This window comes from Eupeodes corollae, chromosome 2 (assembly GCF_945859685.1).
Source record: "Eupeodes corollae chromosome 2, idEupCoro1.1, whole genome shotgun sequence".
In the NCBI taxonomy this organism is placed as follows: Eukaryota; Metazoa; Arthropoda; class Insecta; order Diptera; family Syrphidae; genus Eupeodes; species Eupeodes corollae.
Genome location: NC_079148.1, coordinates 101,659,101 through 101,687,028, shown reverse-complemented (window position 1 = coordinate 101,687,028; position 27,928 = coordinate 101,659,101). Strand labels below are relative to the sequence as shown.

General features: G+C 34.5%; 2 protein-coding genes and 1 long non-coding RNA gene across 4 annotated transcripts in view; 2 read left to right on the top strand and 1 right to left on the bottom strand.

The window, feature by feature from the left end:
• The window catches only part of LOC129944578 (alkaline phosphatase), a 36,265-nt gene extending 15,239 nt beyond the window's left edge, over positions 1-21,026 (bottom strand). For both annotated transcript variants that reach the window (XM_056054106.1, XM_056054107.1), the window contains exon 1: positions 20,868-21,026. In XM_056054106.1, the coding sequence (XP_055910081.1) occupies positions 20,868-20,940 (73 nt within the window). In that variant the 5' untranslated portion in view covers positions 20,941-21,026. The remainder of the gene's footprint in view (positions 1-20,867) is intronic.
• Positions 394-1,308, top strand: LOC129944580 (uncharacterized). Its single transcript, XR_008781463.1, has 2 exons — positions 394-833; positions 907-1,308. It is a non-coding gene; the product is annotated as an uncharacterized LOC129944580 (long non-coding RNA).
• On the top strand, positions 11,171-14,597 carry LOC129944579 (uncharacterized). Its single transcript, XM_056054108.1, has 2 exons — positions 11,171-11,807; positions 13,177-14,597. The coding sequence occupies exon 2, from the start codon at positions 13,186-13,188 to the stop codon at positions 14,533-14,535; it is 1,350 nt and encodes a 449-aa protein (XP_055910083.1). The 5' UTR covers positions 11,171-11,807; positions 13,177-13,185; the 3' UTR covers positions 14,536-14,597.
• Positions 21,027-27,928: the final 6,902 nt, after the last annotated feature.

Sequence of the window (27,928 nt, the reverse complement as noted above, 5' to 3'; positions counted from 1 at the left end):
AATACCAAGAAACGAGAAATCATGCAACATTTCCAAACAAGGCGCTTTTAACTAAAACTGTCTCAATTCAACGTTACGTATGCAACTTTTATAAATAATTATTTGGCATTTAGAGACATCGTAACTTTTTACAAAGTCTACGTTTGTTAGAGTAAGTTTAGGTACATATGTAGCTAATGATTGGAAGATAGAATTTAAACTTGAACTTTCATACAGAAATAATTCCTGGCCCTGGATTAGTTGGAAGTTTCCCACTCAAATGATTAGAAATTCCAATACAATTGATAACAGATGAAAATTTCCCACTTACGTCATATCTTGCAAGCAACTTTGATTCCAATTGATTTTAACCAAGAATATCTTTTCGGAATAAATACATATTACATATATTCTCTATTTCCTCATTTTGTTTTTTTTTTTGTATGAGAAATTAAAATAATTAGTGTCAATTATTGAGTGCGTACTCCAAAATGTGTGTCAATAATGAGCTTATCAATCTATTTGAACTTAAATGACACCCTATGTTATGTTATGTTATATTATATTCATATTGCAAATCTGGATTTTCTAATAATTAATCAGACAATGAAGGCAGTATACAAAATTCTAAGAAAAAAATATTACATTTGATCAGTATCAATATTTATGTATTCACGTATGCACATATCTATAAAACCTGCACAGCACATTATTATCATATTTAACGCATATTTTAAACAAGTCAGCAACAAATTAAATTAAGTACACTATACTATGTCAATTGAACAAAAAAAAAGTATAAAATGAAACATTACTTAAGAGTATAGTATAGAATCTTAAAGAATCTCGAACTAGTAAGTCGTGTTAAATAAAATCATTCAATTAAGGACTTTTACAAAAATCTTAATTTAATAATTTTATTTTCAGTTCCAAAATGAAATTGCTTTATTTATTTGCAATAATCTTTGTTTTCGCTAATATCGCAGCAGTTGTCAAGGCTGACTGTTGTAATTATGTCTACTCCCATGGAGAATACCTTTGCCGCGATGGACCTCTAACCGAAGGAAGTTGTTGTGGGCGTGGCAAATGTAACATATTCTGCTGTGATTGTGCTGGCGGTTGCAGATAGAAGGAATTTATTTAAAGTGAAATTAGTCAATTTTATATGGAAAACCAATAGTATTTTGATTTAAACTCAAACATTCATAAAAAGGGATTCAAAAACTGGAATAATACAAAACATGTTTTTTACGAGGAAGAAATTTTAAAATTTGGAATAATTTTTAAAACATTAAATCATTGAAATAAAAATTATTGAAAATATAAAAATGTGTTTGGTGATAAATTGCTTAAAGTTTCAATGTTTCAGTGAAATGTTATGCCAGCTGTACAAGTAAAAAAAGTTGCCTAAAAGTTGTTATTTTATTAATATTGGAAGGATGGAGAAGACCTACAGTTTTTATGCGGAAAACAGTTTTTACCCGTGAAAAAAAACTTTAGGTGACACAGGTAGGGATTGATCCCCTACTAGCTTGACAGTCCTATGCACTTTTATTTGTTTTTTTAATTCATTTTTATTTATTTATTCTTAAAACTATCTTAAAGCTAGACAAAAATTCATAAAACTAGCCTAATAACCCATAACTTACAGGTCCCATACGGAACCCTAAAACTATAAAACAATTATATAAGCCGGCCAAGGCTTAAAACCCCATCCCGTCTACCCACTATCAAGTGCCGATTGAAGGCACCAAAACTGGTTCTCCTGCTTCACCCTATCAGTTCGGTCCCGTTCGGACACAGCCCTACTAAACCGAAGGAGCTCTGCTCCGCCTTGTGCCATGATGGCCCGATTGTACAGGAGTCGCCTATTCACAGTTAGTCGTCTGACGTGGTAGATTAGTGCAACTGCAGCATCTGTCTAAAAAGAGGAATGCCTCAGGTGGAATGAAACCGCTCAAGCGTGCACTTTCAAAATACTCGTCGTTTGGATAGAACGCCCCGAAAATTAAATTATTGGTCGAAGAGCTGGTCAGAGCAGCATTTATATGTCTGTCGAAATATAAATACTGATCTAACCAGATACCGAGGTACTTCACTACACTTTTGCTCGCTAATGGCTGCCCGTGAAGATCAACGATGACCGCCTTGCGCCAATTCTTGCACGTATCCCTCGTGGCCCTAGCCAACGGAGTCCGAAACAGAATTGTCTCCGACTTCTGGACATTTATTTTCAATACATAATATATCGCTGAATCTTGTCGAAATCACGCTACAAGAGAATTCTAATAACCTCAACCTTTCGGGCCGTTCTGTACGCAATTAGATCGTTCGTGTACACAATTGCCTTTGTTAGAATACCTATCAGATCGCTGATGTAAATGCTGAAGAGAATCGGCGAATTCATCGCTCCCTGTTGAAGACCATTGTTAATTTGGAATGCTGTGATAGAAGTTACATTGCCACTTTTGAGAATAAACTTTCAACCTTTAAGAAGATCATGAAGTATATACAACAATGGCTTGCTTATGCCAAGCCTGCTCAGTTTTTGGTAAAGACAATTTAACCATACGGTGTCAAAGGCCTTTTCAAAATCAACCAGAACAGCACCTGCGCATTGTTGTTTTGATTTATTCCATTGGATATCAGAAACGAGTTTAGACGCAGCATGAATTGTGTCATGACCCGCCTTGAACCCGAACTATTTATCCATAATTATTTTGCTGTGCGCGGTCTTATCGAAAACTTTCCTGATGCTCGGAAAAAGACTAATCAACCGAATATTTGACGGGTTGGAGTTGTCCTTTCCCCTGTTTCGGGAGAGGATGAACCACACAGTGGCACTGGATACAATGCAATATTCAGTGCATTATTGAAGAGTGTGGTATAAATGTCAATTGCTCCATCGGTAAATGTCTTAGTACAACGTTGGATACACCATCGACACCTACTGACTTTTTGTTTTTTATTGAATTGAATATGAGCTGAAGCTCGATCTTCGTCACTAACAAGTTACTTGGTCCCGTTTGCTCAGCGATAATGGCATTAGGAAAGGAATCGTCATTGAATTGCAGCTCCCAACGCCTCCACTTTGTCCTCCGGATCTTCAAGTCATCGTCAAAGATGGCTTCTTCTGGATTTATTTGAACTTTCCTAAAAACGTATCTGTTTTCTTCAGTTCTTTGGAGTTTCACACATGGAAGGTCATTATCGTTCTTTTTTTTCCTGAATAAGTCCTACACACTTAACATCACGTTACGTGTACTAAAATTTCATTCTTATTATCAAAATCAATTATTTTTAAAAGTTGCAAGTTAAGCTAAGTATGAGGTGATTAATAGATTGTTTTCTCAATCAAAGTTAACTACTGCAATATATTTACTACATGCAATGCTTTCCAAGAAAACACAAATTAAAGAAAACAAGTTGTAAGATCAATGTCTTCGGAAAATCTATAAGATCAGAAAATGGTAGTGTTAACCATGCCTGAATTATTTATAAACTAATTAAAAATACAAAACAATTATAATGTTAACATTATGCTTACAAGTTTTTTAGTTACTAAGAATTTATAAGCGTTACACATTTGATTAAAGTACGACTTTAGTTTGTTCTAAGCATCGGTCTCGTGCACACCTATTTAGGTCAACCCAGAACCCTAAATTAGAAAATCACAATATTGTATTAATTGTATTTTTACACCTTACATTAATTTTCATTTATTATCTATTACTTTTTGTTCATGTGATTTTAATTCGTATCAAAAAAAGAAGAGGGAAACATAGGAATAAATAGCTACATTTCATAGAAGTTCCAGAAAAAAAAATATAATATTCATTCTTAATATTACAGCTCTGACAAAATGTGCTTAAGTGACTTAAATATACATAGTATTTTTTTTCGGATTGGTACATATTTTGTATACAAAATAGTTTGTTCAGAGTTCTGAGCACTTCGGCCATTTTACGGTCCCCATAAATATCCTACCCAGAGGAACGTTTACTGTGTGCTGAAAAAATTCAGTTCAGGCTTTCAAAATAAACGATCAACAAATACCCGTATTTCGATGAAACGTATAAAATCTGCCGAACAAAATTCATAGTGTTTGTGAAAGTGTATAGGAGAAGCCAAAACATCCGATTTTATGTCGGTAATAAGATGGAAGATCAAAGTTTCATAAATTATAGAGCAGAAGGTAGAAACACTAAAGACAACAATAATGTGCGTTGGAGAAATCATTTCTAGAAGAAATGTGGTATATTTTGCATTGACTTTTCTGAGAATGACATGACGATAACACGCAAGCTAAGTTGGTCGGCCTTTACCTTCAATGACGAGCGCTATAGTTCGATAAATACTAAATTCTTTTGACTACTAACGAAATCTTGTCTCAAAAGGGTGGTAAATTTCTGAAAATTTCGTTAGCAGGCATTGCATTGATAGGCCTTTCAAATGAATTAAAATTGTATACATCTGATATCTTTTACAACTTTTCCTGATTTCTGTTCATTTTCTAACTATTTTCAATTATTGTTAACAATCGTTAACTATTGCCATTCTTAAACGTTAAGATTGTACCCTTTTAGAAAAATAAGACACCGCATTTAATCACTCCTTAACACATTGTTGAAGTGTCAAATAGTTAGGATTGGTGACAATTTGTAACTCAGCTCGGGAGCTGCTTTAAATGATTTGTTTACAAATACGTAATTGTTGTTTGTGGCTTGGGAGAAAATAATGAACTTAAAAGCAACTTGTAATATAAATTGCGGACCACTAATTTTTATTAGACAATAAGCCAATGTTTTTCGATGATTCCTCTCTTTGCGTTTTATCCTTATATTGACAAATGAACGTTTAATAAAAATCAATATTTGATTTAGGATACATAATGCACATACATACGAGTTAATTGTTTTATCATCAATTTTTATTTAATTTCTCAAGCAATTTGAAAGCTGTTTAGATGTTGCTTTCGTTATTTAGGTTGCCATTTTATAAAAAATAAATTAAATGGTGTAACAGTCCGTTGGCAGCTAGGGCCTTGTGACTTACAACTCTCAACCATTCCTGTATGCGAGTACAGTAGTCAGTAATGGAGAAAATTTGCGATTTACGGTTATAAAACAATTTATTTTGAGAGATCAACAATTTCTTATATTTGTTGTTCCTTAATGATTCAAAAATATTGCACCAATTCGCAACAATGACATTTAAACAATTTTACTTGATATAACAACAATAGTCAAATATTTTTTGGAAGAAAAAAACGGACCTCTGTATGTTAAAGTTTTGTCAAAATTATTTTAACAGCAAATTGTTAAAATAAGTTTTGACACTTTCTTTTGCTGTATACTTTTTACGAAATTAACAAACTTTGAAAAGAGAAAGAAACTTGTTTCAGTTTTACTTAATCTTCTTGGGCATAACTTTCTTGTTGGAGGAGACTTCAATGCGAAACACACCCATTGGGGTTCAAGGCTTATATCAACAAAAGGCAAAAGACTTTTCCAAGCAGGCCGTAAACACAATTGCGAATTCTATTCCTCCAGGTCGCCAACTTACTGGCCTTCCGATACTAACAAAATACCATACCTTATTGACTTTTTCATAGCTAAAGGAATCAAACGAAATCACATTAGTGTCGAAGGTAATTATGACCTGTCATCAGATCATACTCCAGTGATTCTATCACTTAGTGAATCGGAAGTACTAGAAAAAAGTAATCCAAAGCTAGTAAATAAGAAAACAAACTGGAATGATTTTAGAGAAAGGCTTTTAAGTTTTATAAATTTAAGATCTCCCATGGATACAATCGAGCAAATTGACCATGAAGTGGAACAATTTATTGCTGATGTGCAAAGTACCGCTGAAGAAAGTACTCCAACATTTTCTAACAGAAGACAAAATGATATAAAATATCCTTTAGAGATAAGAGAGTTGATAATAGAGAAAAGAAGAGCTCGAATAAAATGGCAAAATAGTAGATTTCCAGATGATAAAACAACGTTTAACCGTATAGGCAACAATCTTAAAAAACAAATTTATAAATTCAAAAATGATTCACTCAGTACATTCCTAAGGAATTTAACGACTGATGCTTCAACCGATTTTTCGCTATGGAAAGCAGCCAAGCGCCTAAAAAGACCGCAGTTACAAAACTCGCTCTTGAAATCTCAAGATGGGAAATGGATCGGTAACCCGAAAGAAAAAGCTAACCTTTCGCTGAACATCTTGCGAATGTTTTTAAGCCATACTCATCAAACGCGGCTGAAAATAAATTACAGTTTGTTGATAAGATAGATGAAAGCGAAATACGATCTAATTACTGCTCAGGTTATGAAAGAAATGCCATTGAAAGCCTTCATAAAACTCCAATATATAATAAATGCATGCCTTAAGCACCGGTATGTCCCGCACCATTGGAAAATTGCTGAAGTAATTGTCATACCAAAGCAAGGTAAACCACCTACAGAAGTTACGGCTTGCAGACCAATATCGCTTATACCAATTATGGCAAAAGTTTTTGAAAAACTGCTTCTGAAGAGACTTAACAAAATCATAGAAGAAAGAAGGTTAATCCCAAACCATCAGTTTGGCTTTAGAAATAAACATTCCACGATAGACCAAGTTCATAGAATATCGGATGTAATAGAAAAAGCATTAGAAGAAAAACAAGTATGTTCAGCTATTTTCTTAGATGTTGCTCAAGCTTTTGACAAGGTTTGGGATGAGGGACTTGAGTCTTCAAAGGGATCTTCCCAGGCAGTACTTTGAAATATTAAAATCGTACATCTCAGACCGATTGTTTAGAGTAAGGTACGATCAAGAATACTCGGGATTGAAGAAAAAAGAAGCCGGTGTACCACAAGAACGTGTCCTAGGTATTTACTACCCTGTATTTACTATACACCCTGTATTTACTCTCGACACAGTGAGAGCTTGGACCGAAAAATGGCGTATCAAACTCAATGAAACAAAATCTTCACATATAAACTTTACAAATAAAAAGATAAACAATATTCCAATAATCATTAATAATCAAGCTGTACCTTACGCCAATACGGCCAAATACCTTGGAATGACTTTGGATGCAAAGCTTAAGTGGAAAGAGCACATCAAAAATAAAAGAGAAGAACTAAACTTGAAATATGGAAAAATGTACTGGTTGCTTGGTAATAACTCTGATTTATCAATCCAAAACAAAATAATGCTGTATAATCAAGTACTAAAGCCTGTTTGGACCTATGGAATCCAATTATGGGGCTCAACAAAGAAAACAAATACCGAAATCATCCAAAAATTCCAAAAAAAAGTCCTTCGTGGAATAGTTAATGCACCTTGGTACATAAGAAATACCGATCTACATCGTGACTTACAAATAGAAATGGTTACAGAAGTTGTTAAAAAATACCCTGTATCGCACAACCAGAGACTGCAAAGTCATACTAATTTTGCAATGGCGTCCGTCTTGAATATAAGAAACCATGTTCGAGATTAAGAAGAACCAAGTCTCATGAGCTTATGGTCCACAAAAACATGGGAAAGTATTAAAAGTTTAAACTTCCCCCAAAATGATTGTACAAAATTAAGAAAGAAGTTGATCCTTCAAGATTGGTCCTGATGAAGAGGTGGTTTTAGTGGTTAAAAGTCCCACACCACTTGGTGTCGAATACTGCCAAGTGTCTTTTGAAGATTTTCTTCTGTCAAAAAAAAAAAAAGTTTTACTGTGAAAATAAATTTTCATCTAAAAAAAAAACATTTTCCACAAAATTAAAAACCTACAACAAAATGCACGACTGGTTCGTACGAACTTACTATTGCTATTTAAAAGTAGAAACTTTATGTAAAAAATTCATAATATTTTCAGAATTTGTATGTTTGATTTTCATAACAAATGATGACCCTTTTATAAGATATCGAATTTTGAAAAAATAATATTTTCTCAAAAATCAAAAACAAAAATTTTTATAAACGGTGATTTTTTACAAGCTATAAGATAACATTTTTCAAAAAAACAACACATACAATTCAGAAAAATGCATGAAATCTGTATTTGAATAGATAGTACGGTCCATTTAATTTAATGTTTGAGGATTATTTTATGCAAATGTTGACCTTGACTGCGCCTCAAATGGTCCATCCGCTTAGTCCAATTTTGGAATACTCTTTCCAACATTTCGGCAGGACGGTCGATGTTGTCTTCAAATGCGTCAAATGAAGCGGGCTTGTCTGTATAGACATAATCAGGGATAGGATTGTACTAACTTAGCCTTTTTTTGGTGAAACGGAAGATGAAGTCGACTTTCGACAAACATGTTTCAAGCCCTGGTGATTGCAAATATATGTATTTTATTTTGCCTGTTTTAGCCTTTCTATGCCATAATTGCCTTTATTCGCAATTTTTACCTATTTCTGCCTTTTTTGCTTATTCATTAAATTTTCTTAAGAAATATCTAATAATTGGTTTAGCCATTAAAACAAATGCGAACATTTTCTGATACCGTTGAGAATCTTTAGTAACAAATCTTGTACAGTTTCAAGCAAACACAAAAATGATAGAAAATGTTCGAATTTATGTATTAATGTTTATCTGCGCAAAAATTCTTGGTACCTCTTCCACGCTTGCGTAAAATGCAATTCTGACAATTCTGTTGTCGATCCAAAAAAAATATATTTTCAAAGGCCTACAAAAAAACAGGTATATTTGAGAGTCTGTACCAAATTATAATTTAAGCTAACAATCAAACATCGATTGGCGAAGTGCTGCCTGTTTTGAAAAACATTGAAGAAAATTAAAAAAGCAGGTGGCCCCATTGCAAAGGAAGCCTTGAAGAAGTTTACTGCCGTCGCTAAAAACGATTGAGCAGATAAATTCTGTAATAAACGGCGACGTTGTTTCCAAACTTCCAGGAAACAGTTTTAGAACTCGTTTCAGTTGAGACTTGAGAGATCGTGCGGCTCCTTCAAAGCTCTTCTAAGGGACGACTGAAGAAGATTGAACTTTAAAAACTCTTGGTAGTCCAATGCTACTATAATTAAATGTGATTTTGTTTATTTTCCTAGGATTTTTTAATAAATGCCTTTTCTTTGCCTTTTTTGTGTTTTTTGTTTTGCCTTTTTTAATTTTGAAGGTCAACAAAATACTAACCCTGGACATAAGCTTAAAAATAGCCCCACACAAAATAGTCTAATTGCTTTAAATCGCACGATCTAGGCGGTCAATTGACCGGTCCCGAACGTAAAATAAAATGCTCACCGAACTCGCCTCTCAATAAGTCCATTGTTGCGAGTGCTGTGTAGCATGTGGTACCGTATTGTACCATATGTCATACAAGTAAAGCTCTTGCATTTTTGGCAACAAAAGTTGGATATCATTAGCGCTCACTATTCACAGTTAGTTAACGATTCGCATCATCTTTGAAGAAGTACGGTCCAATGATGCCACCAGCGCATTAACCGCACCAAACTGTGACTTTTTCTAGATGCATTGGTAGCTCTTGCAATGCTTTCGGCTGATATTCACTTCAAAATTGACAATTCTGCTTATTTACGTACCCTGACCATATTTACGTTCTGACAATAAAATGGAAGAAGCGCGCGATGAACTTTCTTATCAGAGCACGCATTTTGATAATAAAATTCAATAATTTGAGAGTTGATCGTTTTTAAGACGATTCATGGTTAAATTAAAGACCAAACTTCAGATGTTTGACAGTGAAACAAAACACGAAACGTTCGTCAGCTGTTTAAACCAGTGTTGCCAAAAAGATAAAAGCTAAAAAATCACTCTTTATTTTTCATCATCAAATGTTATTAGAACAGTTAAGAGCTTGTGAAGAAAATAATATTTACATCTGACATTTTGATAAAATTTAAAAAAAAAATTACGGTCCTATAAGGAGCACTTGACAAAAATATATTTTTGTATTGAAAGATGCCAAATTAAGAAAAACCAAAAAACAAAGAGAAAATTTAATAAAAATCTATCGGTTATTCGTTTTTAAGAAAATTCGAATTTTGACCAACAAAATTGTATGGAGACAACTGTTATTTTTAGTGGTAAAAAGTAAATGAAAAAAAGTGTAACGTGGATAGACTTAAAGCCTTAGTTTCCAAATTTAAAGTCAATCGACCCAATACTTTGGACAAGACACACAGACAGAATTAAACGACCCTCTTTTTTGAACTTCTCTACGATCGTAACGTCATTTCTGACTAAAATATCGAGTTTGAAATTTTTTACGAATACAAAACTTTCCATATACAAAGTTCCCATATGTCGCAAGTTTAAAGTATTATTTTCTTATTTATTTTAGCAAAACTGTAAGATGCACAATATCCTAAGTTATATTTTGTGTTACATCAAAATCATTTAGATTTCAAAACAATTACAAAGAAATTTATTAATGCTAATTTTATTACAATTTAACTTAAAACAAACTTACTTAAATCAAATAATTTCAAAACAGGTTATCTACCTTTGGGAAGAATAATTTATTTTATACAGAAACGTGCTTCTCTTAAATGCAAACAAATTCTTAATAGTTGCGCTGTAAATGCTGTCACAATTAAATTTTGATTGATTTTTAAATAAGTTTGTTAACTTTATACAAAACAAACGGCAGGTATTTAATTTTAATTGATAAATGTAGATAATCAAAGTACCCATACCAGGGATTCCCACAACAAAAATATTGCATTCATTTTTTAAAATACTGACAACTGTTTTAATTCTATTTAAATGTATTCAATTATAGTTGTTACCAATGTACATATATTAAATAAGCCTTTAAAAAACATATTTACCCTTTGGAAGGCTGAATTTATCTAGTTGTATCGAACGCGAGCGTACGAGTTTCAACACCAATACAGCCAGCAACCGAAAGCTTAACCTACACTTCAACATTATATATTTATTATGTATTGTACGAAAGAGCATACAAAAGAACATGCATTCTTCGTTCTTAGGTGAAATATTTTTAGTCTGAAATCAGCGTTGTAAATGGCCAGTCGGCGAGTCGGAAAGTAATGAAAAAAGGTGTTTAATAAATTGGGTTTTTTGCTAAGGCTTTTTCCCAACCAAAATTGTTTTAGTTTTATTTATCTATAAAAATAAGCATCGGTTCAACGTCGGGTTGGGTTTTCCGCATTTCTATGCGAGGTTTAAATTCGGTTTAAACATTTTGGTCCTTCGAGCCGGATAGTTAACAGCGACCTATGGATAAAGTCCGCGAGTGTTTCGTTTTTGCTTGTGTTAATTAAAAGTAAATTCCAGCTAGTGAAATTAAAAATAAAATGGCGAGACCTAGTCTATGTGTAGATGAATCAAAGAAGAAAAATCAGCAAGAAGAATATAGCTGTAAATATCAGCAAGATTTATCGACAGCGGCAAGCGGCTTAATATTGGTATTGTATGTGCATGTGTTCTTTTTACAATATATTTTTACATTTTGTGCAAGTCCCAACATGAATCAGCGTGTCTGCTATTCAAGGGGAAACAAGAGTAAACAGCTACTCTCAGCAAGCGGTACTGTATTTTATATAGAGGGATACACAAAATACATAAATGTGTATACTCACGTACAACTAGCAGGCGAACGAGAAGAAGATGACAAAGAGGAGAAAAACACAAGCAGCAGCTGCGTGTGCTCCGTAGGTTGTTTTTGTTTGTCTCGACTCTCGTTCAGTTGTTTATCAATCGGTGCTAGAATAAGTTCAAGTTTAGATTGCGATTTATTTATTACTGTGCGAGCGCTATCTCGATTTAAAATTTAAAAATTTTTGTTTAAAAAAAAAAATATATATTTATTTCTCGGAAGAAAACTGTGAGTAAATATTATATTCATTTATATGTTGTGAATGAGTGCAGATAAATTCTTAATTGCCAAGTGAAAAAAGGAAAATTGTTTGGGATAGGGTTTATGTTTCGGCAAATCGGCATATAGTGCGAGTTATATTTGTTTCATTAGGAAACAACAGCAAGGGGAAAGACGGCGTAGATCAGTGCAAGAATTAAAAAAAGAAAAAAGAATAACATAGTGAAAATAGCGGCAAATTAGCGAGGTATCTTGTTCATATAAATAAAGAATGAACAACGGCAAGCGTAATAGTGGCGGTGTGGTTTTCATCATTTTCATTTTTTTTTGTGTGTTTCTTTTTGGTGTTTGCGTCGCTTCGGTCTGTGCTATGCGGTGATGCTGGTGACTTAGTGCGGGGGTATGATATTAGGGATGTGTATTGGGAGCATGTCTCATCAGACTTATATATTTATTTTTGCGTTGCGTTAGTCGTTGGTGCTTTACAACCACCATCAGACTTATATATTTATTTTTGCGTTGCGTTAGTCGTTGGTGCTTTACAACCACCATCAGACTTATATATTCTTATTTTTGCGTTGCGTTAGTCGTTGGTGCTTTACAACCACCATCAGACTTATATATTCTTATTTTTGCGTTGCGTTAGTCGTTGGTGCCTTACAACCACCATCAGACTTATATATTTTTATTTTTGCGTTGCGTTAGCCGTTGGTGCCTTACAACCACCATCAGATTTATATATTTTTATTTTTACGTTGCGTTTGTCGCTGGTGCCTTGTAACCACCAGTAGACACATATTTTCTTTTTTTGGGGTTAAGATCACAAGACACAGACGAAGCAATAAGTAGGATAGGGAGTAACAATGCGCATGGTTAGGGAAATAAATCATAGCCATCGGAGAGCCGGCGAGTGTATTAAAAATACTAGCTTTAAAGCAATTGAGCCGAAGTGCTAACAGCAAGGGTAGTGGCTATGATGGCAAGGAAACAAATAATTAAATAAAATTATTGTACAGCAAGCCGAATTATGAAAATTCGAGGAAATTATTGAAGCTAGCGAGCTGTCATGACGAGCAAGGCGGCAAGAGCAGTATAGATTATTATAATTATACATGCATATGAGCAAGAAGCAATCATAGATCAGGATTGCATTGGCAAAGCCGGCGAGCTAAGGTTTCTTAGAAAATCTTTTGATGAAGACCACCGACCGCAGATAGTAATTGGGAAAAGTAAAATAGTAGAATTAAAAATTAAGCTTTTTAACAAATTATATGAATGGCAAGTTAGGAAGTTAAGTATTTGTCTGGCACAAACTCATTTGTTGGAGTAGTTAAAGCAAGTTTCAGGGATCAATATCTTATCCATACATCTATTACAGGATACCCAAATGGCGAACAATAGGATCCATGAGGCATGCCTCAAAGCGATGAAGAGGATGGAAGGCTATTTGGAGCAACCCAGGGAAGATGAGGACGAAGAGGACCTGCAAGTGCGGCTTGAACGTCTGGAAGAAGTATGGAGCCAGCTTTCGGCGAACCATATAAAGTGGATATCTGGCAAGGGAAATGACGTGGACGAGGCGTCAGAGCGGCAAGCAGACGCCGAGGAACTTTACCTAGGCACAAAGAGGAAGTTTCGCAAGCGGATATCTGCGATTGCGCAGCGCCAAAGGGAGCAGCGAGTTGAGAAGGAAACGGCAAGCGGACAGGCGATAGAGGTGTCCATCCAAGTGCCTCCTCAGCAGGAGGTAAAAAATACGTGGGGGGAGTTCGATGGGTCCCTCACGAAGTGGCAAGGGTTCAGGGATCGTTTCGTGGCAGCAGTGCATGAAAACGAGCAAGTCAAGCCGGCTTTCAAATTTCAGCATCTCGCCAAATCGCTGACCGGCAAGGCGGCCAGGACTTTAGGCGAATGGCAGCTCACGGAAGGTAATTACCTAGAAGCCTGGGCTAGGCTCAATCAACTGTACGATAAAAAGTACCAGACATGCCGTGAGTTACTGAGGCAGTTCATGAGTCTGCCATGTCTGCCAGCTACACCTCGTGCAGACCAGATCCAGAGGCTCTCAAATGTGACACACGAGACCCTGCGACAGCTCAAAGCGCAAGGGATTCCAGTGGAATACTGGGATATGATCGTGGTCCACTTGCTACACGAGCGGCTGGATGCGGACACGGCCCGCCAATGGGAGTTGCAACGGCAATCTGAAACTCCAACATCAAAGGAGATGCTGGCATTCCTGGATCGGCAAGCATCGGCAAGCACACAACCGGCAAGCAGCCATCAGGCTAAGGCGGCCTTCATGATGAGCGGCGCAGCAGCGAGGGAAGAGTCGAGGCAGCGCTTCGACAAATTCAGCAGCGAGCGAGTAGGGCAGCTAGGGAACACGGCCGGCCAGTCCAAGCAAGGAATAAAGCCATCGATGAATTGGCAAGGCAGCAAGCCGAGCAGAGCGATAAGACATCAGCATAGGTGCGAGTTATGCGGCGAGGAACATCAGTTATACCATTGCAAGCAATTCAGGGCTTTGGACCAGTCAGCTAGGGTACGTTTTGTGCGCATGCACATGTTGTGTGAGAATTGTTTCAAGCAAGGACATAACATGAATGCGTGCTTCCAGTCTCCGTGCCCGAGATGTCCATTTAAAATAATGCACAACAGCTTATTATGCCCAAGCCACAGAGTACCTCTGGCAGAGGTTACTGTGAAGAAAGGCATTAAACGCGATGCCGATTGACAATCAATTATTCCGGCTAAGCGGCAAAAGTTGAATAAAAATAAGAACCTTCTTGATAGCTACTTGAATGTCTTTAATTTAATCTCTCCCTCCACAGGTGATGAAGCTTTGATTCCAACAATGTTGGTAAGATTGAAGGTCGACGGACGGTTGATCGGGCCAGTTCGAGCTATATTAGACTCAGGGGCACAGCCAAATTTGATTCCATACGAATTAGTGCGAGCCTTTAAAATACTTACACGGCAAGCCACGAAAAGGGTTACAGGTATCGAAGGCAATATGGTGCAAATTAATAGACAGGCTAGGATTGGGATAGTGCCATGGTTTTCCTCAGAGGTATGCATAGAAGAAGACTTCTGGGTGTTACCAAAGGAGACGGATTGGTCATTAGTAACTCCACGAGCAAGTATACAGCAGGTGAGTGAGATTTTTGACTTTCCATTCGCTGATCCATCTTATTGGAAGCAAGCTCCGGTTGATATTTTACTGGGCGTGAAATTCTTTGCAAGGGTAATGGTATGTTCAATGCCACGAACGATAGGCGCAATAACTGCGATTAAAACAAGTTTTGGCATAGTGGCATTTGGAGCTAGTTCTGTAGATATGTCAGGGCAGCAAGTTGAAAGCACATCTGTATTAAAATGTGTTGAGATAGATCATTTGGATAGTTTAGTAAGGCGGCTTTGGGAAATGGATCGGGTTGGGAATAGTAAATTTAGATCACCAGAAGAACAAGAGGTGGAGGATAATTTCATAAAGACAGCAAAGCGTGACAGCGAAGGACGTTTTGTCGTTACGATTCCTATTAAGCCTGACGTGCAGGGCATAGGAGATTCGAGAGCGATAGCATTGAAAAGATTTTTTATGTTGGAAAGGAAGCTAGCTAGGGAACCTGCTCTTAGAGAGAGTTATGTCAGTTTTATGAGAGAGTACGAAAGTCTTGGTCATATGGTCAAAGCGACCAGACCTCCGCAAGTAGAACAAGGGCAGTTAGTGTATTACATACCGCATCATTGTGTAACAAAGAAGTTCAGGGTTGTGTTCGATTGTAGCTGCAAGACGGATAGGGGTATTTCATATAACGAAGTACAGCAGCTGGGAGAGAAACTTCAGCGAGATCTATTTGAAATTATTATGCGGTTTCGCAGACATAAGATAGCTTTCAGTGCAGACATCAAGATGATGTTTCGGCAAGTTAGGTTAGCTAGGCATCAATGGGATTCGCAAAGAATCTTCTGGCGAGAGTCTCCTGACGAGAAGCTTCAAGAATATTGGCTGACAGTTGTGACTTATGGCATGACGTCGTCAGCATACAATGTGGACGAGATGCAAAGGAATCCTACCCAGATATAGAGCAAATTATCTGTAACGACTTCTACATGGATGATTGCGTTTCCGGTTGCGACAGTGAAGAAGAAGCATTACATACGGCAAGACGATTGGATAGGGTGTTACTAACAGCTGGTTTCGAACTCCGCAAGTGGAAATCGAATAGCCAATGGCTAGCTAGTAGATTACCCTCAGTTAACGAAGAGGAACTGGTATTTGATAAAGGAGAGAAAGCTAATGTATTGGGTCTTAAATGGCTAGTGCACCAAGACCAGTTTACGTTCGAAGTAAAATCGCCAGAAATCCCTGACAGGGTTACAAAAAGGAATCTGCTAAGTTATATCGCTCAGCTATATGATCCTAATGGTTACATAACACCAGTAATTATTATCGGTAAAGTCATGATACAAGATCTATGGCGGTCTAGTTTGGAGTGGGACCAAGAGGTACCAGATGCTATAAGAAAAAGATGGCAGGAATTGTGGCAGGGAATAAAACATCTAGAGCAATTCCGAATATCCAGATGGCTAAATACAAACGGCACGGCGAAGGTACAGATACATGGATTCTCTGACGCCTCCACAACGGCATACGGAGCTGTGTTATATGCAAGGGTAGAGCAAGCTAATGGCAAAGTAACAAGCCAGTTGGTTACTTCAAAGACAAGAGTGGCTCCACTCAAGATGGTGTCTATACCGCGGCTAGAGTTAGCAGGGGCAGAGTTGCTCGGTCGCTTATTGGTAGAATTACTGAAGGCAATGGATTGGGCAAGCGTAGAATATATACTTTGGACAGACTCAATGGTAGTTTTGCATTGGCTACAAAGACTACCCCGTGATATGAAAACTTACGTGGGGAATCGAGTATCATCGATTCAAACGAATACCGATGTTAATAATTGGCGGCACGTCGGGACTAAGGAAAATCCCGCGGATTTACTTAGCAGGGGAATGTTGCCAGCAGAGCTAGTTAAGAGCAAACTATGGTTACATGGACCATCATGGCTGGTTGAGCAAGAAGATAGTTGGCCAGTCAATCCAATAAAGGGAGAAGTATCGCCCATAATAGCAAGCGAAATGCGTGTATGTGTGACCACGCAGACAAGGGAAATTTTAGGTATATGGGTACCTGAACAACAAGTTAGTGTGCCAATTGAGGAATATGCTTCTCGGTTGGAAAAGGCAATAAGTGTTCTAGGGTATGTATTTCATTACATGAATCAGCTTAGGGTAAGAGCAAGGGAACGCAAGCAAAGGCAGCATAAAAAGCGTACAAGGTATAGCGTAGGCACGGCGTCCATGACACCTACGGCTGATGAAAGAACGAAAGGGTTAAAACTTCTTATTAAAAGAGCTCAGAAAGAGGTCTATTGCAAGGACATAGCGGCTCTCCAAGCAAATGGACAGCTGACAGAGAATAGCAGGATAGAATCTCTCAAGCCAGTGTTTGATAGCGAGGGCATTTTGCGAGTAGGAGGGCGCCTACATCGTGCAAGCGAGCAATATGAGATGCGTCATCCGGCCATTATTCCACAAGATACGAGGTTGGCCTGGTTGTTGATCGACCATGCTCATCGAATGACGAAACATGGCGCTAGTCAGATCATGATGCAATTCATTCGGCAGCAATACTGGATACCCAGATTGCGTAGTGAGCTTAGACGTTATATTCATAAGTGCACAACGTGTGTGCGCTATAATTATCGGCTAGAACAACAGCTCATGGCCGAGTTGCCTGCAGATAGAGTGCAAGTTGGCAAGCCTTTTCTACATACCGGGGTCGATTACGCAGGGCCTTTTGTAGTTAAAATATTGGATAGGAACGGCAAGCGAGTCACCACAAGGAAGACTTGGGTAGCAATTTTTGTATGTTTAAAGACAAGGGCGGTCCATATTGATATGGTAGGGGATCTGACTTCATCGTCATTTCTGGCATGCTATGAGCGATTTGTTAGTAGGCGAGGATATTGTCAGCGTATGTTTAGTGACAATGGTACGTCATTTGTTGGTGCTGCTAGGGCAATTAAGCAAGCTTGGAAAGAATGGGAGAGTGATGAGCTATTCGGCAGATTAAATCAGCGCGGAACAGAATGGATATTTATGGTGCCAGCTGCTCCTCATCAAGGAGGCATATATGAGGCCGCGGTCAAGTCGATGAAATATCACTTGAAGCGCATTGTTGGCCAGCGTATATTAGAGAGTGAACAATTTTTAACATTATTGATAGGCATAGAAGGGATATTGAATTCCCGTCCAATTCATCCCCTAAGTGATGATCCCACAGATGTGCAAGCACTGACACCAGGTCACTTTCTGATAGGTGAACCAATTGTGTTACCGCCAGCTTTATCAACACCTGAAGAAACAGGTGCAAGGGGGGCAAGGCTTTTTAGAGAGAGACAGCTTATGTTCGACCATTTCTGGAAGAGATGGCGAGAAGAGTACCTTGTTACATTGCAAGAGAGAAAGAAGTGGCGTAGGGAAAAAGAGAGCTTAAGAATCGGCCAGTTGGTAATTATAAAGAGTGAGAATTTTCCTCCAGCCCAATGGGCCATGGGGAGGATCAGCCAGCTCATTAAAAGCAAGGATGGGATAGCAAGGTCGGTAGTTTTACGAACCGAAGCCGGGCAGTTGACTCGGCCGGTTCAGAAAATATGCATACTACCAGTTGAATAAATAAAGAGGCAGGGTCGGCAAGGATCTATGAGTCAATCTTGGCTTCGCAAATCTATCATATATAAATATTCTAATCCAGTTCTTAGTTTCGTTACAGTGTCTTCTAGCAAGGTATGATCAGGACGAGAAACGAAAGAGAAAGCAGTCGGAGGAAGGAGAAAAGCAGTTTCGGAGGTGACAAGGACCTAGATGAAAAAAGTGCCTTTTTTGTCGGGACTGTATCGAACGCGAGCGTACGAGTTTCAACACCAATACAGCCAGCAACCGAAAGCTTAACCTACACTTCAACATTATATATTTATTATGTATTGTACGAAAGAGCATACAAAAGAACATGCATTCTTCGTTCTTAGGTGAAATATTTTTAGTCTGAAATCAGCGTTGTAAATGGCCAGTCGGCGAGTCGGAAAGTAATGAAAAAAGGTGTTTAATAAATTGGGTTTTTTGCTAAGGCTTTTTCCCAACCAAAATTGTTTTAGTTTTATTTATCTATAAAAATAAGCATCGGTTCAACGTCGGGTTGGGTTTTCCGCATTTCTATGCGAGGTTTAAATTCGGTTTAAACACTAGTTAAAGACTTTGCGAGAAGGAAATGGGAATATTTTAAGAATTATAAATAAAACATCTATTTTACTTACTTTATCGGGAACAAGTTTTGTATCAACACAAAAGTCAAGATTTTGTATATAAATAATAGATCTTTTTGGTTATGGACTATCATTTAAGCTAAAGACGTAAAAGAGCGATCAGTTAATTAGGACAGAAATAGAATTCAACTTTTCCATTTTCTTAAGTCTTCATAGAATCCTAAGTACACGATTGGTAGCTCTTACAATATTGTCAGATCTGTCAGTCAAAAAAAATCTGACAGGATATCTCGTTAGTGGATTTCTAGAGAACGAATCTTGAATCTTTTATATTTGATACCAGCCCTGCCAATTTGTAACGTTGTTTTTCTAAACATCAACACATTTTTTCACTATCACAAACTCACCTTCTAATAAGCTGAGCTTACACGGTTTTAAGAAAATGAAAGAAGATTATCTCTTACAATTTATTTGCGGGTAAAGGTAATTCAAAATCTGACAATAAATTGAAAGATTTTCTACCTAACGAGTAAACATACAACTTAAAATTGTTAGTTCTGACAACATTGATTTTACGATACTCAAACATTTCGACACATACATTTTTTTTTGTATAATTTATGAGAATTTAAATTAATTTATTTTCTTAAATTTATATTATATCCATAAACATTTAAACAAAGAAAAAGAAAAGAAAACCAGTTTTCAAGATTATTAAGAATTAACAGTGCATTTATATTTTGACAAATTTTCACAAAAACGGATCACACGATTTTGACTACATGTATCTCAGTTTCTAGTAATAACAAAATGTTTATATTTTGTACTCCCCTTTTAATGGGACGTCCTAATAATTTATTAAAAATAGATCAGTTCAACCTCTTCGTAACTTTTTTGATTTGTAACTAAAACAATTTGTTTCGAACACTAAAACAATCGATAATTGTCTAGTCTTTTTCACAGAACACCAATGAAGTAACCAGGCCAAAATAATATCCATTTATTTTATCCGAAATCTTTCTAAAAATTTCAGTACACTTCCATGTCACAAAATATAAAAAATAGCTATTGGCAAAGATGTTGGTTTTACCCAAAGTTCCTCGTCCTACTCACATCAATAACCGACAAACTTAACTACCATCTACATAAACAGAATTTATAACTTGCTCAAAATTGCCAGATTCTTAACTTTTCAGAAGCTATCAATTGGCATCCTGTGTAGCAGCCACGATGGAATTTTTAATTTAACGATATTTAAATTTTAGAAAAATCTTGTAGTAGAAATTAAAACAAAAGCAGCACAAACAATAAATTAGCATATAAAATTCTTCATTTTTAAAAATAAACTAACGAGTTCTCACTTTAAGACCAGTAATGATTTAATAATATGCACGACAATAATTCAGATTTTTTTATATTCTATTAAACATTTAACAAACTTTAAACCAAAAAAGAGATAATTGTGTAATTTTGAACACTCTTTAATTTGCCAAACACATTGTTCCATAAAATTTAAAATTTCAAATAAAAAACTCACAAGGAAACTTATCCAAGGTAAGCTTCAACATAATATCGCACTAGATTAACATTGTTTTTTCTGTGAATAGACAATTTTGCACTAATAAGTCAATTAGATCCGCAATATTTAATTTTTGAATTAACTTTTTTTGGTTTTTTATTCTTTTTTTATTATTTTTCTAAGCAAACTATTAAACAGTTAAACAATTTTCTCGGAACTTACCATCAGATAGAACCACATTATTTGCCAAAATACCCAAAACCAACCCGACAATAATAGTTAACAATCCGTTCATTTTTTAAAACCGAACTCAACAATATCAATCCGTAAATGAGAGTGATTAGAATATGTCAACGTTTCACAAATTTAAGTTAAATTTATTTTATTCAGTTTTAACTGCTCCTATAGCTTAACCTGCAACCTGAAGTCAGTGGTTATAATATACAGTGGGATGTATTTACAAAATCTTAACACAATAAAAAAAAAACAGTTTGAGGTTAAAGACATTGATTTTATAAAAACAAATAAAAACGTTAAAAAAATAGAGCAAAATAAGACAATTTAATGAACAAAAAAAAAAAATAAATACGATAAAAAATTCAAATAAAAAACGATAGAACCTTTTGGAAAAAATTGAAAAATGGTTTTAAGTTAAATGGTCTGTACCAAATTTCTAGGTCGACGTTATGATCACATTATGGACACTCAACTGATGCGGACTATAAGACGAAACCAAACGTAACTTCATACACATATATCAACACCCGTTTTTACTCAGGAGTTTTGGCATATGCGAGTTTTGGACTAGTTTCTGTAGGTGCCTATACGAAGATCTATGGTGTCTTTACTGAGACTGGAAACGAGACTGAACCATAAAACACATTAAAAACAGTCAAGTTCTTAAAGTTTTCAAAGAAAAACAGTTTTTGTTTCCATTTAAATTCCTACATTTTAAATGCGTTGGGGTCGAAATACTGTATGTACAAAATACTGTATGTACAAAATACCTGTATGATCAAAATACTCCATTTCAAAATTCTGTATTTCAAAATTCTGTATATCAAAATTCTGTACATCAAAATTTTGTATTTCAAAATACTATAAATAAGGCTAAATGATAAAAATCGTTTTGACAAACTAAAATAGTGCGCACTTTTTACATTCATCATCAAAACGATTTTTATTTTTTAGCCTTATTTACAGAATTTTGAAAACAGCATACTTTTTTTTTAATAAAACATCATAATAGTTCTTCATTAGCATAATGTTCTAATATACTTTCCTTGAACTATAAAATAAGTACTTAGGTACATATAATAACGCATAAGTCTTTGCAATAGTAAAACAAAATCAACTTAAATGGTATCTTCTTTTTATGATCTGGGGTGGAATCGGCTAAGGTGATTGTTGACTATCAATTTTTTGATAGTCAAATTGACTATCATTTTTATTCCGTCTGTGTAAGATGATTCAACTCAATTCAATTCGATTGAACAATTTCAGATTCAAATTGTCAAAATTCGTTGTTGCCTTGGTGAAATTTTAAATTGATTCTTATAAAATATCTAAATAAAAGTTTCAAATTGGCTGATTTTGAATAAAATTCTTACTTTTCTTGCTTTTTTTTCGAATGTCGTAAGCTTTGTCAGTCACAGGAATGTGTTTTTTAAAAGAAACAAAGTGAACTAAGAAAATTGTCCAGTCATTTGTGTAAGCGTCTGGTAGCTCTATTCGGAATAAACAAACTATCACATTTGTTTTGATAGCTTTTTAGGTATCAATTTGGCTATCACCTTATGAAGATCAAATTCGATCATTTTGATTGTCATTTATCAACAATCACCTTAGCCGATTCCACCCCTGTTTCTCATTTTCTTATTCTTAGTTATTTGTATCCCTCTCACATTTTAACATGAATTGTTCCTATGATAAGCAAGAATTGCAGCACCAAACTAATTAATCTGCTAAAACTTCCAGTGCTATACAGTATTATGAGATACAGTATTTTGACAATACAGGATTTTGTGACACAGTATTTTAAATTTACAGTAGATACTTTGAAAGACAGAATATTAACCATACAGTATTATGACCACACATTATTGTACAGAATTTTGACCATACAGTATTTTAAAATACAGCATTTCAACCCCCTCCCATTTTAAATACCAAAACAAATATTTTAAAATGTTCCCGTAATTCGCGACAAAATGTCCCACTGTAGCCGGTGCCGCCCCTAACATCTCCAGTAGATAATATGCTCATTTTCGGCAAAACTAGTTTGTTTTATTGTAATGAATGACAACCTATTATTATTGACGTTGAACAAAGATTTAAAACAAAAAAATCAAGATTTTGCAAAAACTATACCTACACTCACTAATTCTCAAGGAATAGAAATTGATTAGTGTTTTGACCACAAATCTAATTAAACAAAATTGCAAAGAAGAAAAAAAAAAACAATTAAAAAAACATTATACTCTTTAATCTTTTGCTTGTTCATTAGGTATTCTTTATTGTCGTATAAATTTGCATTTAACAAAAAATATATTATTCTTCCAGGTAGGTTATCAAAGCAAAATGCTTTTTGTTTTTGTTTAATTTGATAGAGATCTAATTAACCTACATTACAAAGTAATCTGTGAATAAATTGAATTAAAAAATAAAAACAATTTTAAAAAGTCTTATCGAAAAAAGAACAGAACAAAAAAAAGAAAAGGGCTTAACTCAATTGTTTTGTTAATTCTTTTTAATGATTTTATGGGGATGAGTTTTTTTTTAGAAATATCAAACATTTATAACAATTTCACACTAAACAACTTAGTGATACAAAATGTCAGAGAAATGTGAAACAATCATCCATACATGAACCTTCAATAATTTGAAAAACCTTACTAAAGCTTAGAACAACCGATTGTCAAATCTGGCAGTATTTTTAGATCAGTAAATGTTTTGAAAATAGATGGGAATGTCATGACAGTTACGAAATACTATTCAATAGAAATGCAAATAAAAAAAGAGGCTGGGATGCGACCCACACTGATAACTTCCCATCCCGTCTGTCGATTTGTCTTGCTTAAAAGTTTGCCTATATGTATTTTTACTAAATTTGTGCACTATTTTTTGTAGATTTTATTTTTTATGAAAAAACGGACTGTTGGATTTTTTTATAAAAATTACTGAATATTGAAAACAATATTTTCTCTGAAATAAAATAAGTTTGAAGCCAATATTTTTAATTTTTGAAAAGCTATTTGAGCCGAAAGTAAATTTTTACCAAGTTTTAGTATTGTTTTTTTTTAGAGTTTTATTTTTTGTAAAAAAAACTGTCAATTCGAATTTTTTAAAAATTTTACCAAATGTTGAAAACAATATTTCTTATAAGATAAAATTAGTTTGAAGCCAATATTTAAAATTTTTGAAGAGATATTTGAGTCGAAAATCAATTTTTACGAACTTTTGTTAACTTTTTTTTTGGTTTTAAATTTTTTTTACAAAAACTGTCAAATCGATTTTTTTCAAACTTTAACTGAATGTTGAAAACAAAATTTTTTGAAAGATAAAAGTAAATTAAAGCCAATATCTCAAAGTTTTGAAAAGATATTTGAGTCGAAAATCAATTTTTACCAACTTTAAAAAAAACATTATTCTTCGTTGCACAAAATTGTTTTAGAGATGAAATCATATTTCGTCGTAAAATTTTGGAGGTGACAAATTTTTTTTTCACTTTTATTGATTTATAAAAAAAAAACGTTATATTGATTTTTTTCAAAAAATATACCTGTTTGGTATCACGTTATAATATATTATATAAAATTTAATTCAAGTCTCTAGCGTTTTTGGTTCGTAAGATATTTAAGGTTAACCAAAATTTTCACCATTTTTTCAAACTGCTATGGTAAAAAAACCACCCACGCAATTTTCTTGAGAGCCCTTTCTGCATCTTTCTGCCTTATTATTTGTATAACAAAATTTATTTGAAGTCGATATCTCTTCTGGTTCTTGAGCTATGGACGACGAAAAAAACGTCGCGAACGTACGGACGTACAAACGTACTTACACACGCACGCACAGACATCTTTCTAAAAATCTTTTATTTCGACTCTAGGGACCTTGAAACTTCGAGAAATGTCAAAATTTTCAATTTGACAAATCGGACCCATTACAATAACTTCCTATGGGAAGTTAAAAATGTTCAGCAAGTGTCAAATGTCTTAAACAACGAAGTCGTTGTCAATTTCAAACAATAGATGAAAATTAAGTTCCTGAAATTATTGTTGCACAAAGCTTTGAAATATATGATTAAATGTTTAAAAGTTGATCATACGCTCACGTACTGCAATGAAAGTAATTAGATGAACTGAAATTTGGGGCACATTTGTTAAATAGAAATTAAGCTGTTCGTGGAGCTAGGTAAAATATTGGTTACATTTTCTGACGTTATTATTGTATACGTTTGGTTTTAAGTGGAATGCAATCATAGTTTTGGTGTGTGAATTGCGTTGAGAGATATTGTTAAGCACTCTTTTTTTTATGTTTTTCAAAATATACAACAATTTAAGCAAGTTTTATATTTATTCTTTTATGTGTTTGAAAGTACCAATGCTTCAAATTAATAACAAGTAAAAATTCAATTAGCAAAACATTCTTTTGAGGTAATTTTCGACCACTTTTGTAACATATTGGGGTAGGTCAGTCATAACTTGACGAATGTTGGTTCATATACACGGCCTTTCGCATAAAAAGTCCAGCGGTGTTAAATCGCATGATTAACGGGTCATCCATTTTGCCGTTTCAAAAGTATAGTGTTGGAATTCGACATCCATCAAGCTAAGTTGTTAAACTAATTTTTTTACGAAAATGCATCGCACACGGCATACAAATTATTAAAACCTACTACAAAAATGGTGATTTTCTCCCAGGTACATATCGTGCTTTAAGATTATGGTTTATATAATAGTTAAACTACGCAAGCAATTGCCAAAATTGTGATGAAATTTAAAAGAGACTGGATTGGTTACAGATATAGTAAGGCATTTACATAATCGGTTTGCTCGTACCACTGAAAATATCACTGCTGTAAGAGAGAGTGTTGCCGAAGAACCGAACGGGTCGATTCCACGTCATTCCCACGAATTAACACTGTATTCAATGGCGGATCCAGAGGTAGCTCGTAGGGGTCATGACCCCTCCCTGGGATATAAGTTGTTTGTTTTTTCTTTGGAATTCCCTTCAATTCAAAACTAATCGTATTGCGTTAATGTATACCCCATCATATTTTGAATTATTTTTTAACTTCCCATAGGAAGTTATTGTAATGGGTCCGATTTGTCTAATTGAAAATTTTGACATTTCAGATATTATTTTGTTACACAGATAATAAGGCTCTCAAGAAAATAATTGCGTGGGTGGTTGTTTTACCTTAGCAGTTTGAAAAAAATGTGAAAATTTTGGTTAACCCTAAATATCTTAAGAACCAAAAACGATAGAGACTTGAACTAAATTTTATATAAAAAACTGTAACGTGATATCAAAGAAGTATATTTTTTGAAAAAAATCCATTTAACGTTTTTTTTTTATAAATCAATAAAACTGAAAACAAAAATTTGTCACCTCCAAAATTTTACGACTAAAATATGATTTCATCTCCAAAATAATTTTGTGCAACGAAGAATAATGTTTTTGACATCTGATAAAATGTTGAGAAAAATCAAATTGACAGTTTTTTTTACAAAAAAAAAAAACATAAAAAAAATAATAAAAGTTGGTAAAAATTGATTTTCGACTCAAATATCTTTTCAAAACTTTGAGATATTGGCTTTAATTTACTTTTATCTTTCAAAAAATCTTGTTTTCAACATTCAGTTAAGGTTTGAAAAAAATCGACTCAACAGTTTTTTTACAAAAAACTAAAAGCGAAAAAAAAATTAACAAAAGTTGGTAAAAAATGATTTTCTACTCAACTTTGAGATAATAGTTTCTATTTAATTTTTTCTTATAAAAAATATTGTTTTCAACATTTGGTAAAATTTTTAAAAAAATCGAATTGACAGTTTTTATACAAAAAATAAAACTCTAAAAAAAAACAATACTAAAACTTGGTAAAAATTTACTTTCGGCTCAAATAGCTTTTCAAAAATTAAAAATATTGGCTTCAAACTTATTTTATTTCACAGAAAATATTGTTTTCAATATTCAGTAATTTTTATATAAAAATCCAACAGTCCGTTTTTTCATAAAAAATAAAATCTACAAAAACTAGTACGCAAATTTGGTAAAAATTGATACGAGTACATAGAGACAAACTTTTAAGCAAGACAAATCGACAGACGGGATGGGAAGTTATCAGTGTGGGTCGCATCCCAGCCTCTTTTTTAAAATCACCATATTGGTGTTTGAATTGAGTTAAATATTTTTAAGTACTACTTTATTTTTTTTTGTTTTTTTAAAATACAACAATTTAAGTAAGTCTTATATTAATTCTTTTATGTTTTTGCAAATATCAATACTTTAAATTAATAACAAGTACAAATTTGTAAAACAAGCTTGATGGCTAGTGCTGTTTGGTATTTCAGTATGTATGTCATCATCATATATTAATTAATATTAAAGAAATAAACTAGAAGTACAGGGCTATCCGTTTTGCGGTAATAAAACAGATGTAAAATAATTGTATTCATGATATTTCTTTTTTATTGTAAAGTTTGAACGTTGACATCATTTAAATGACCACCACGCGAATTATTGCAAGCATCGATTGTTTTGAAGTAATTTTCGACAACTTTTTGTAACATATTGGGTGGTATCTCAGCCATAACTCGACGAATTTTGGTTAAGATCTTTTGCGTAGCCTTACATACAAAATCCAGCGGAGTCAAATTTATTGATCTTGGTCGCCAGTTGATATCGCCGCGAAATTACACGGCCAGAAAATGTCTCTTGCAATAAAGCCATATTCACTTGAGTTGCGTAACATTTCTCATCGTCTTGTTGAAACCAAACATGCGCCGTAAAACATGTCTAATTCCTGAGAACGACGATGAATCGACTCATTCGAGTCTTCGGCAACTTTTTCACTTACAGCAGCGATATTTTCAGTAGAAAGAGCTGTAAACAATGAAATGTGTTTAAGTTTCTTCACAATTTTGCAAATTGCTAGTGTAGGTGGACGATATTCTAAACCATAACTACCTCTGTTGTGCGTTAATTAAACGATCCATTTTCATAAACGGCAGATTATTAAAAGAAGTTGGTTTAACAACTTAGTTTTACAGATGTTGAAT